Genomic DNA, 12,496 nt, shown 5'->3' with positions numbered 1-12,496 from the left:
GCCCAACCAACCAAATCCTGTTTCTCCAGGTCTCATTGGCAGGATGGCTGCTTTGAGTTGGGGGCTGGGCAACCTTACCGGTGCCGAGAAGCAGCTAGGCATGTGGTTTTTTGGCTTCAGACGAGAAAAGAAAAAGCAACTCTGGCCGCGCCTTTGGCTAAAGCCCGCGAACGGGTGAAAGCGAAGAAGCGTATGCTGAACGTTGCTGAGTATTTTCCTCGGCCTTTTTATTTCTCCTTATCCAAATTCCATGTGTGGTGTCGGCACTCCTATTCTCAAAGCGCCGTCTTTGTTAACTTCTATACTCCCTTTTTGGGAGTTTTGGAGCATTCACATCTCCGCTTCGACCTACAAGTCTTCAACGAGGAGCTGAAACCTGAGTACCTTTAGTGCCGCTCTGAATTTCGAAAACATCTTTGTAACAAACGACCCTCTCATTGTCATTGATGCGGGAAATATTTTGGCTACTAACTACGGAGAATCTCTTGGAACGGCTCAGTCCTGGTAAGCACTATCAAAACTTTCAAGCCTGGCATCGTTTTCTTTATCTCTTTGTGTTCAACGTCCCATAGTGATACATCGTACGATACCAGGTTTCTGACAATATTACTTAAAGAGTTTCGTCTGAAAATACTAAACGTTTCACGAGCCATCCGACTATGTGATATTTGACCCATTTCGCGTTTCGTCCAACCAACTGTTGTGCCTTTTCTCATGTTTTCTCTTGACCTCCAGGCAGGTGTAAGAATCTGGCGTGTCTGATGCAGTGATTCTGGCATACTAAAATATCTGTTGGGCCGGAACCGTGATTTCGCAATGAGTATGGAGGTACAAGCCTTGTCATTCATGGCAGGCACCCATTCTATGGTCGCCATCAAATCCGACCAATCGTCGTCGCCTGCCCCTTGTGAGCCCGCCGTATCCGGACCAAATTCTCCTAGACGAAATCCCGCACGAATAGGAAGATTCGGTCTTCGCAGGTCACATTCTGTATCCCAAACCCAAAACGGTTCTAAAACTCTCATTCCAGCCCTCGAGGAGACAATTAACCCGTTCAATGCTGGGAAGAAAAACGAGGCAATAAAACAGAGGCTACAAAGGCAGTTGCCGTGCCAGGATGCTCTTTCAAAAAGCATGACGGCGGCCGGCGGCCGTGAGGGACGGCAGTTTACTGTAGGAAACGTGGGTCAAAACGGTAAACTCTACCTAAGGTATGTTTCCCCAATATCTGAATCCTAAATATTATATGCCGTTCCCATTTTAACTCTACCTGCGTGCGCCAACAGACCAGTACCAATATCAAAGCAAGGTCTCCATTCGCTCGGACACTCTCAACCACTAGACCATGCTGGGAAAGGAAGGGAATTGATATCTAGTGATGAGCCTAGATATACTCTTGGATCGAGCTCACAGCTATCTGGTCTTCAACAGTTTGTTTCTGGAAAGGATATGCTAGGAAACGATATACTTAAGTCAAGCGGCGCAAACTCTGACTACCTTGTGTCTCACTTGAGTAGGCGGCATTCGCTCTCTACAATCGGTGACAAGTCAGAATCGTCGCATCCAAAGAATCGGGGTGAGCTGAGAATTGTTATTGAGCGCCATGATGACCAAGGATGCAAGCCAGTCGATGAACTCGGGACTCCGTCGCTGACTGTGTCCATACCGCATTATCGACTTGGTGGCTTTAGGTTTACATCTGGAGGCACACCGGTGCTTCGCAGTTCGGGTTATACTCAAACTTCGGTGTCAGATAATTTCCGGCCTTCTACTTTGGCGAAGGCGGACGAACTGGAGCTGCCACCATTACCGAGCGAAATGGTGTCAAACTATTTATCTTCATTCGGCTCGCCTCTATTTCCCTCCCCGCGTGCGTTGAGCTCAATAAATATCCCCTCTACTCCTTCCAGTGCCGTTTTTTACAAATTGAAAGAGCCTATAGAGCCATCAATTTTTGACGCTTTGTTGAGCATTATGGATGACCCCTCTGTTGTACGCTACGTGAAGGGCACCGCGCATGTTGCCGCTGCGACACCAGCCCGCATTGTTGCTCAGATCTCGTCGGATTCCTTCATGGATTATGAACTGGTTTCGGATTTCTTTTTAACATTCCGCTCCTATCTTTCTCACAGCAATTTATTGTCGCTTCTGTTAGCACGACTAGAATGGGCAATCAACCGACCTGAAGAAGACGGCCGAATCATTCGAATCCGCGTTTTTGCAGCCCTTAGACATTGGATCCTGAATTATTTTATTGATGACTTCGCCCCTAATCGCGACCTGCGCGTTCAGTTCTGCGACCGACTAAACCGTATGTATAGTGAAGTCAAGTCCGAGAGCAAGAACAGCAACAGTGATCTTAAGATATTGATAGATCTGAAGAAGTGCTGGAATGGTAGATGCTCACTTTATTGGGACAGCCATCAAAATCTCGATCTGAATAATCCTGATGATCTTGTTGTACCCGGCGGTGTTGACGATGGTCATGAAGTGGATGCTCGAGGATCAGATCAAGGAGGGTCCAGATATCAATCTGAAGTTATATTGATGATGCATCAGTCTCCTGCTCTCCCGGTACACCCAATTGCCCCTTCTGCAGAAGGTAGTGATCCATGTAAATCTGACAGTGCTGGTTGGCAGAGTGTGGAAAAGCCAGCTTCTCCGATCTCTCCTGGTACGTTAGAGCCGACGTCTTACCCCTTTTCCCACGCCACGGCCAATCGGGAGTCGCCTGAGTCAGATCCTGCCAGAGCTCCATACCAGGTAGTTTTGCCTTCTCCAAAGATATCTTCGACGTATATACCTGGCCAATTGACCTTCCCTTCCACGCCTCCTTGTTGGCGTACACCGGCGCACTCCCATAAGCGCAGTGGAAGTTTCTCGGATTCTGTTCGTGATGGCCGGGTTTCGCTGCCGCTTTCAAGTTTCGATTCTCAAGGACAACCTTTGTCTCAGATGCCTCAATACACGGAAAATATTATTAGGGGAAACGTGTACGGCCCGCCCGACCCTTTTCTTGTTTCTTTTGGCCCTCCATCTCCTAGTCTCGAGGCACCGCCTTTAGCTTCGGAAAAAGTGGACCCACAGAATCCGCCAGATGCGCCTAAATCTCCCGGGCCTACTGTGAAGAACTGGATTGGAACACTTCGGCGAGCATTGAACCATCGACCATCTGGGCAACATTGTCTACCACGCGGCACTACTGCAAATGAAATACGAGGGAAGACGTCTGCTCTTCCAAGGAATGTATCCTTCTTTCCCGATGGTTACGGAAGAAGAAAGGCAGGAATGGCTTTCCAAAGCAATACGCGTATCGACCTGCTCTGCGAAGATGCATACCTTTCTTACCAAGAGTTTGTAGAAAAATCGGAACGCTCGAGTCGTTGTATAGGTCAGAGTATTTCTCCGTCTGCTCTAGAAAATGGCACATCGATTTCCAACAAAATACTTGCCCATTCAGGCCATCTTAAAGTTCCGCGACGCGATAGTATTCCAAGTCAATTGACAACTGGAAGCAAGTCAATTGTAATAGTGGACGATACACGTACAGCCGCACCATTAATGACTGGTGGGCTGGAAGTCTCATTGGTAGACACAGAATATAACCTGCTACATGATCTTTCGTTGCCAATAAGGGAGGGGTATAACCCTTCTGTTCCACCTGTCCCTTCTGCCCGAGCCTTCAAGCCAACTGCTCTGGACCAACTATCGGGATCCTTTCCATACAGCAATATTGAGCTCCGAAGATGTACTTCTCACGAGAGCGTGATGACGGCCCACCGCCCAATTCCTGACCACAAGCATTCAAGCAGGTCCATCAATTCTAAGACTCGCTCATGTAAACCCTCTGGCCCAATGCTTCGTCGGCGACGAGGTGGAGACCTGCGAAAAATGCAAAATACACTCGAAATTTCGGAAATTCAACCGTTCATCAGTGACCGAACCGAAAGCCCCTCGATCACAGGCTCCATGCTTCAGATGGTTGAACCAATCGAATTTAATAAACGAAACGAAGAAAATCTGAGAGTTGGTGCCCGACTCCAACGTCGAAGTTTGGATGGATTCCATTGTCTGCGGCGATCTTTCGAGGCCACAATCGCCGAATTTGCGGGGATCCCTGACGATGAGGATGGAGGAATTGAGTCCACGCTGCTCAAATTGGAGGGCAGGTGGCCTAAACGCCCGCCCATCCATGGACAAAAGGGCCGTACAAATCGTGACCCTGAAAACGGCAACCATGAACCCCTGGGAGCTATGCCCGTCCAACCAAATATTGGAGTGACTCAACCTAACTCTAGTGCTGGCTCCGAAGATTCATATTGCTCAATTCCACTACTTGAACGTGGGTTAGCAGATGAGTCCATGAAAAGCCCAGGTTTAGACGATTCCAGTTCGAATAACTCTCGATTTTGTGAACAGAAGCAAGTCATGTCACCAGATACAGAGCTTTCGCTATCTATTGAAATTGTCGAGAAGACACAAAGTATGGAGCAATATCCTCGTCAGCTAGGCGCCACGACACACTATGACGCCGAAAACGTCGTTCTGGTAGATGATGAATTCGAAACGGAAGACTATTCTTCAGAACTATCGTCGGAAATTTCGATAGATGCTATTGATGGCGTTGAGGAGTCTAACGGCCATGGGGCCGCCTTGTCTCCAATAATGTCATTTGCAACTCTTGGGGTTCCAACTCACCCTCTTGCTGACCCGCCATCTCCTCCAATGACTCTGGGACGGCTTGTGCCCATGCCAGCCGATTTGCGCCCAATTGGCATTCAAAAAGCGCCCCCAACACCCAACTTCTCACCCACTAGAGTGGTTCCTGCTGTGGATTCTGGGGAACCCAAACAGATGTGCTCTGATTCCAGTAACATACAAAACCTTGAGACACAACCACAGAACCCCCCAGAACAATTAACAAGTCCATGTCACACCCCTTTTATTCTTGCGTATGACTCAGAGCTTCTCTCACACCAGTTTGCTATTATTGAACAGGCTGCTCTCGGGGAGATCGACTGGAAAGATCTAATAGATATGAGATGGAGCCATTCGTCACAAACAACGCTCAATTGGGTCACCTATCTGGCAGACCAGGATCGCAAAGGTATTGATTTGGTTGTTGCAAGATTCAACCTCATGGTGAAGTGGGCCGTATCCGAAATCGTGATGACCATGAACAGGGCGTTACGGGCGAATACTATCATTAAACTCATTCATGTGGCAGTTCATTCGCGAAGGCTTCGGAACTATGCCACAATGCTACAAATCACCATCGCGTTATGCTCAGTTGACTGCACTAGACTTGTTAAGACATGGGAACTTGTCCCTGAGGGTGAGAAGCAATTGCTTAAAGAGATGGAATTCCTCATACAGCCCACACGAAACTTTCATAATTTGCGGTTAGAAATGGAAACTAGCAACCTTCAAGAAGGCTGTATTCCATTTGTCGGTGAGTGAAAGTTCCGTAAATTCCTTAATTATTATTTGCACTGCTAATTTTGGAACTTCATAGGCCTTTATGTCCAGGACCTTACGTATAATGCGCAGAAGCCAGCCCAAATTGCCAGCACTCGCGAAGGCGAACCCTTAGTTAATTTTGAACGCTACCGTACCGCTGCAGCGATTGTGAAAAACCTACTTCGGCTGACGGATGCCAGTAAAAAGTACCGATTTGAACCCGTTCACGGTATCATTGAACGATGCCTGTGGGTTGCAGCCTTGACCGACGATAAGATTATCACCCTCAGCAAGGCACTTGAATGACCACTCAATGTCACTTCTTTAAGACTTCCTCCTCCTATTCCCTGGCTCGACTTATTCTACGACTATTCTTGGTGACCGAGAAATTTGCGGCCACCACCCTTCATCTTTATTCCTATTTTCGTATTCTTTGGCTAGTATTTCTTCGAAGGATTTTATGCATGATCTATACATCTTGATACCCTAGCGAAACCATTTCCAGAGGCTAATGTTTAGTGCGTTTTTGGAGTCTAGCCTAGGGGCAGCATGTCTGAACTGTATATATCTGAAGGGTTAATGTCACTATTATTGGCGCTGCCTAACGCAGACACGCCATTATAGAATTTTCAAGAACTTCCGATCTTTCTGGTAGTATGCTGTCATTTTTCTGAATAATTCGTACGGCTGTAGATTTCACCATAGTGATATAGTTACATCACAATGAAAAACTTTAGCGGGGTCAAGATTGCAGTCTGACAACTTGGCTGCCAGCAACTCATGGTCCACGCAAATCTAACAACAACTTCTTTGTGGCTCTCTTTCGCACATCACATTCCATATTTAATACTTCCATGGTGCTAGCCGGTTAGATACAGCAGCCTTGCCGCCGCCTACCACTAGGCCCTATGGATCCGTTTGACAGCCACGGATAGCAGTTGATGCCTCGTGCTCAAAAGATGGATCCGGCCAGCCCACGCAACGAAGTGTCGCCGGACGCTGATACCTTCGAGCAAGATGAAACCGTTAAACCGAAGCCAAGGACTCTTCCTGACGATCTCCCTACGTCCCTGGATGACCGCCGTTCCGTCCCGACCTACGCTGCCGAAACCGAGATGTATGATGGCTGGCAAGGTAAACAGAATTCGCTGCATTTTGCTCCTTGCATCGCATTCTTACTACTCTCTTATTATATTATGTTAATATATCAATATTGATCTTAATCTACGATACTCCATAGTGAAAGTCCTAAATGCTGATTGAAACAGGCCAGTCCCAGTTCCTGACCAGCCCTGTGCCCGCGAGACCCTTGACCTTCAATCTTGCACTCGATGACCAAACACATGACGATGATATTCTCTTTCGAACGAGGTACGGTAGTCGGGCAGAAAATGGGCACGCCGAAGATAATGATGCGCGACTTATGGAGATGCTGGCAGCCCAGGCCGCGCACCGGAATGCCGAGACGGTAGAGGCCAACGAGGATGATATAGTAGCAGATGAGAAGTTGCCAGATGAACAGAAACGAGACATCTTGCAAAGGATGTTGAACATGGCAGCGAGTAATGGGGATGTTGATAAGGTGAAGAAGATATTAAGTGGCGAGGCGAGCAAATACGTGAACGTGAATCTGCCTGATGAAGAAGGGACCGTACCGTTAATCTATGCTAGCTGTTTCGTAAGTAGTTCACTGAGATACAGCTACGTTGAAATTGGTGCGATGAGAAGCTCATATCTGATAGGGTCACCATGAAGTAGTTTCGACGCTGCTTGAGAATGGCGCCCGTGTTGATGAACAAGACCGCAATCAATGGAGCGCATTGATGTGGGCTATGACCAACCGACATAAGACTATTGCAAAAAGCTTACTCGACTACGGCGCATCTCCAGACATCAGATCTTCCTCGGGTGGGACGGCCTTCGATTTTATTCAACCTGGAACAGACATATCAAACTATCTTCAAGAAAACGGCTACAACTTCGGAGCATCTGCTATTGAGAGTGACTTCTACGATTCTGGATTTGCCCACGGCCGGTTTGAGGAGGAAATGGCGGAAAATGAGATGAAAAGAAGGATGATGATGGAAGAGAGTGCGATTAACCTAGAGGTGGATCTATCCAGCTTAGGCCTTGATGAGAAACATGATGTATGGCCACTGCACTCTCCCCCTTATGATTCTCTATCTGGCTAACTTTATGGGACAGTCTCCTGATGATTTTGAAGACCAGCAAGAATTTATTTGGGACCGCTGCCTCCACGACCAAATGTTCGTTTTCCAGGAAAGCGAATTAGATCGGATACTCAATATTGTGATTACCACAATGACACCACAACGATCCCCTTCTCAGAAACCCATTCCTGCGAATGTATTATTCCTCTGTGCTCGATATGCCCATTACCATGCCAGCCCCGAGCTGCTTGCCAAGTTGCTAGTATCGGCAACTGAGAGGATAAATAGTGTGGTAGAGAAGCACCAGTGGGATATGACGATTTTGGCATTTTGGATATCCAATGCTACACTGTTGCTTCATTATTTAAAGAAAGATGGCGAATTGGTGTCCGCAACCGTTGAATTCCAATTGCATCTTGCAGAGTTGATTAATGATATATTTATTTTGGTTATCCGCGATGCAGAACGCAGAATGGATAAGTTTTTTGATAACGCAATGTTAGAGCATGAAACGATACCCGGCTTTGAAGATGTTCATTTCCAAAACGAATGGAAGATATTTCGGTCACGACATAAGGTGAAGCCAGAACCCCTTGAGAAGAGGTATCGGCCACCTTCGCCGAAGAGACGCGCAGAAGTCTCTCCGCGTAATATTACATCGCTACTTTCCTCAACACTTTTTGTGCTCGACCTTTACGATGTCCACTCCGTCATTACAGCGCAAATCCTCTCTCAATTACTTTACTGGCTGGGAGCCGAGCTCTTCAACCGAATCATGACCACGAGACGCTATCTCGCACGCACAAAAGCCATGCAAATACGGATGAACGTATCGGCACTAGAGGACTGGGCCCGCTCTAATAACCGGCAGCCCGAACACTATGAAAATGGATCGACCACTTCCACGGGCGAAGGCACAGTTGAAGCAGCTCGCAGACACCTTGAGCCTGTAATTGAGCTTCTTCAGTGGCTCCAATGCTTCTCTTCTCTGGGAGATGACCTGGAGTCTTTGATTGCCACATTGCAGCAATTGCCGCGGTTGACAGCTACCCAGATGCTTCACGCAGTGAAGCTCTATAGATCAGAAGTGGGCGAAAAGGGGCTTCCGAAGAACGCTATGCAATATCTAACTTTACTACAAGACGATCCGTCTCTCCTATATCAATCTTCTCTTCCAAGACCGGAAAACAGTTCAACGCCAACAACACAGTCGGCGACCGGAGAAACACCCCCCACCGCCACGAAAACAGAACCAACAAGACCTGAGACACCACCAGCGGCGTCTGAACCCCAACAACAAGCTCCTTTGCAAACATCCCCACCGCCCCTCAATACCACTTCGGAGCACACATCTTTATTATTTGATCCGTCAATGACATTACCATTTTCGCTTCCAACCAGCACGGACATGCTGGTTAGCTACGGGGCGGGTTTTGGAGGAACCAATCGAGATCGGGAGAGAAAGTACATCCCCACGGTTCCGACGGAATTTCTGGCACGGTTTGATAGAAACTGAGGGTGGATTGGCACTGTCTTTACGCACGCCTGCTCACTGTAGCTCGTATATACCTACGCTCTTGGTAGACATTGCGCCGAGACTGCATAATTTGTGTACATACATACTGCTTCGTACATGCATCCACATCCATAGCAAGAAGCCCGAAACGGCTAGCGCCGACAATTGAAGATACCTAGGTTCCAAAGCGGACGTTGTGAGACGCGGGCGTTGATTGGCCCGGTGTGAACCGCCTGTCCAATCAGGCGCGGTGTGCGCTTGTTGACCTTCCTAAGACAGCATAGCGTGGGACATTCAGCAGGAATCGGAGGCTAAGCGCATGTCTGCGAGCGTGATTGGTCGGACGGGGCGATGTGGCTGTGGAGACGAACACCAAGAAAAGCAACAGGCTGTTTCGGTAGGCTGGAGGATCAAGAGCGGGTTTGAGAACATAAAACTTGCAAGAATTCGCGCGGCCGGAGGAGGCTCAGACAGTCGCTGTTGGAGCTGGAGTATCAGCGTCGCCGGCGGCCGTGGCGCGCGTGGAGCGACACGCCATTCGACGGGTCATCCCTGCCCGAAGCGGCTAGCCGGCACGACTGGGCCTGCCCGGAAGCGGCCTAGCGTGCCCGCAGGTCGGCTGGACATGCCCTGGTGCCTTCCCAGAAGGGGAAACGCTAGTTGCGGCGACGAATCAGGAAATGGGGGCTGCGTAATGTACTGGTACCTGCGCTGCGCGCAAATCTGGCCGGCGTGCGGGTTCCGATACGTGGTGCCATTCATCCCAACCTGCAACGCACGGCGTGTCGTCTCTCGCCGGCTTCATCTTCATCGCAGCTCCATCCTCCATGGCCGTCTCGCCCGCTCCTGGAGGCCGCCCGACGCCGCCGCCCTGACCGCCGCGCCTCCTCGTCCCCGCCTCTCGCCCTGCGGCGTCCGCTGCCATATGACTGTCCCTGCCAGCGCCTCTGGCTGCTTCTCAACTCCTCTCCCAGCTCCCATCCCACTTCATGTTGCTCACCCTCAAGCCCTCGTCCCTGAACCGGCCTACCAATGAATCCGTGCCGCAAGCTTCCTCGCCTTCTCTTCGGAATCTTCCCTCCGCCGCCTCGACCCCCCGAAGCTCCAAGCCGTCCTCCCTGTATATGAACAGACACGAGCAAATGGCGCCCACGTCTGCCCCGCACGACCACCCCGCAGATTCAGCCCATAGAAGCCTTCCTCCGCCCATGACAATGACCCTCCCGGCGATGGCCCAGGTGCCCTCGACTGTCGCCCAGCTCCCGTCCTCGCAGTGGCAGAATTCGGAAGAATGCGTGCGGCTATGGTTTCTGACCAAGGCCGAAGAGGATCGGAGGAGGCAAGAAGAAGAGCGGACGCAGCAGGAGAGCTTAAAGCTCGACCAGCGCAAGGTGGAGCAGTCGATGCTGCGGGATTCTCTACAGGCCGGCGTGCCACCGTACATGGTCCCGTTCATCTTTACCGGTTTGGGCGGTGGCAGCTTACAGTGGGCGCAACAATACATCTCCCAAATGAGCGCAGGCTTGGGACAGCCTCCATCCCATGGGCAGTCTCAGCAATACTCACAAGTCATTCCTGCGCAACAGCAGCAGCCACGCCAGGAATACAATCAGCTGCCGCCACAGCCACGGCCTTCATCCCAGCCTCTACCTGCTCAACCACTCCCTCAACAGTCACTTGCTCAGACGCAACAATCTAATCTGGAAGTACCTCGAGATAATCGTATGATCCCACCCAACCCTTACGCTGCCAGCCGATCCGTCCCCGCTGTAACTCGACCACCTGTGCAGCAAACCCCGCCATCCCCAGCGCAGAGTCCATATACACGTATTTCCCCGCCCGATCACTCAGCCACTGTGTCTGCAGCACCGTTTTCGCAACCCACAGCACCTCTTTCCCGGATAAATTCTGTTGAAATGCATGTCCAGAACCCACCAGTGACTTCGGGTGCACGAGTCCCATCTGGAACAAGCTCCCGCACATCGCAACAAGCCGGGTCCGTTAAACAAGAAGCTCAGCAGGCACAGTCATCTCCTCTATACTTTCACCACTGGGTCCCTCCTTCCAACCCCAATACACCATCCGGGAAGAGTCCAAATATTTCTCCCAATACTGGCCACCCAGCATCACATCTGCGTTCAGAATACCAGAACTCCCCCAAGAAACGAAAATCACAGACTACTCATCAGCAAGTACCTCCTCCGCCTTCTCATCTGTCAGACGCCGGATCCACAGATCCTTCTCCTGCGAGGTCACAGCAACAGGGACGGCGGAGCCTTGGTAATTCGCGCCAACGAAATGGCTCCTTGTCACAGAATGGAACCGATACACCAGCACCGCAACCTGATACCGCCAGGTCCAGTGGCCAAATGAACGTTAGCTCACTGGTTAGTAATGATGAACGCACTACCAGTCAATCTAGCCACCGGGATGAGCCCAACTCTGCCACATCAGACCATAACCAGCACGGACAATTCATGATTCTTGGAAGATACCGGACGAATAGAAACTCGAGCGAAAATTCCGTTGCTACCAATACTAGTGCCGGGAATGATGCCTCTAGTCATCGTTTAGAGGAAGATCCAAGGAAGCATAGTGCTGGCTCTCAGGGTGGAAGTCACTCGACTCATGTGCCCTATACCAATGGCTACCATCACCCAAATGATGTTTCAAGTAACATTTCCTTTGATTCGACGAATAAACTTAGCCATTCTGACCCCCGCCTAGTGGACATGGTTCAGCAAAGTTAAAAAAAGCATTTGAATGCCACGACGTTTTTCATTTTGCGTCACCCTACCCTTTTTTTTGGAGGGGGGCATTTTTGTCATTAAACTTAAGTACTCCGTATACTTGGCATTTGTGCATATGATTTGATTTATTCTTTAGCTTTTGATACCACTTACAGTTTCTTTTTGCGTTTTTGAATCTTTTTTTTATTCATATGGTGTTTGATAGGAGCATCATTTTATTTCTTTTTTAATAAATTGTTTTTTTCTCTCCCTCGCCATACTTATTACTGTCTTTTCTCTTGACTTTTGTTTTTGTCAATTGGGTGGTATAGTCAGCTGGATGCTTTGTTTGATAAATATTATACAACGTATATAATACTTGCAGCGATTTTATTTTTAGCTTAACTAGTTGGTCTTGTCTAAAGTTCTTCTGAAGCTGGTTTGTTAACACTCGGGATATGCTCGTTTCAACCCCTTTTAATACCGAATCGAATAGAAATTTGTCATTATCAGCCAGAATAATATAAATTGTTTCATTTTCACTTTAAAAACTGCCAGGCAGCTACATCTCAACTTGGGTATTTTGATGCAAAAAGTTCAAAGCGGCGATGATGTTTTGT

General features: G+C 49.0%; 3 protein-coding genes across 3 annotated transcripts; all 3 read left to right on the top strand.

The window, feature by feature from the left end:
* Nucleotides 1–816: 816 nt before the first annotated feature.
* On the top strand, nucleotides 817–5,766 carry LTE1 (Guanine nucleotide exchange factor lte1; the record flags this gene model as incomplete). Its single annotated transcript, XM_049252392.1, has 3 exons — nucleotides 817–1,211; nucleotides 1,287–5,452; nucleotides 5,516–5,766. The coding sequence occupies 3 exons, from the start codon at nucleotides 817–819 to the stop codon at nucleotides 5,764–5,766; spliced, it is 4,812 nt and encodes a 1,603-aa protein (XP_049108566.1).
* A 653-nt stretch (nucleotides 5,767–6,419) lies between these two features.
* Nucleotides 6,420–9,147, top strand: LOZ57_003342 (uncharacterized protein; the record flags this gene model as incomplete). Its single annotated transcript, XM_049252391.1, has 4 exons — nucleotides 6,420–6,594; nucleotides 6,729–7,138; nucleotides 7,203–7,607; nucleotides 7,666–9,147. 4 exons carry the CDS (start codon nucleotides 6,420–6,422, stop codon nucleotides 9,145–9,147), a joined length of 2,472 nt encoding a protein of 823 aa, XP_049108565.1.
* A 989-nt stretch (nucleotides 9,148–10,136) lies between these two features.
* LOZ57_003341 (uncharacterized protein) lies at nucleotides 10,137–11,897 on the top strand (the record flags this gene model as incomplete). Its single annotated transcript, XM_049252390.1, has 1 exon — nucleotides 10,137–11,897. The coding sequence occupies one exon, from the start codon at nucleotides 10,137–10,139 to the stop codon at nucleotides 11,895–11,897; it is 1,761 nt and encodes a 586-aa protein (XP_049108564.1).
* Between the last annotated feature and the right edge of the window lie 599 nt (nucleotides 11,898–12,496).

Source organism: Ophidiomyces ophidiicola (assembly GCF_022830035.1).
Source record: "Ophidiomyces ophidiicola strain CBS 122913 chromosome Unknown scaffold_11, whole genome shotgun sequence".
Lineage (NCBI taxonomy): Eukaryota > Fungi > Ascomycota > Eurotiomycetes > Onygenales > Onygenaceae > Ophidiomyces > Ophidiomyces ophidiicola.
Note: the sequence above shows the minus strand (reverse complement) of the source record. Positions and strands in the feature narration are given on the sequence as shown.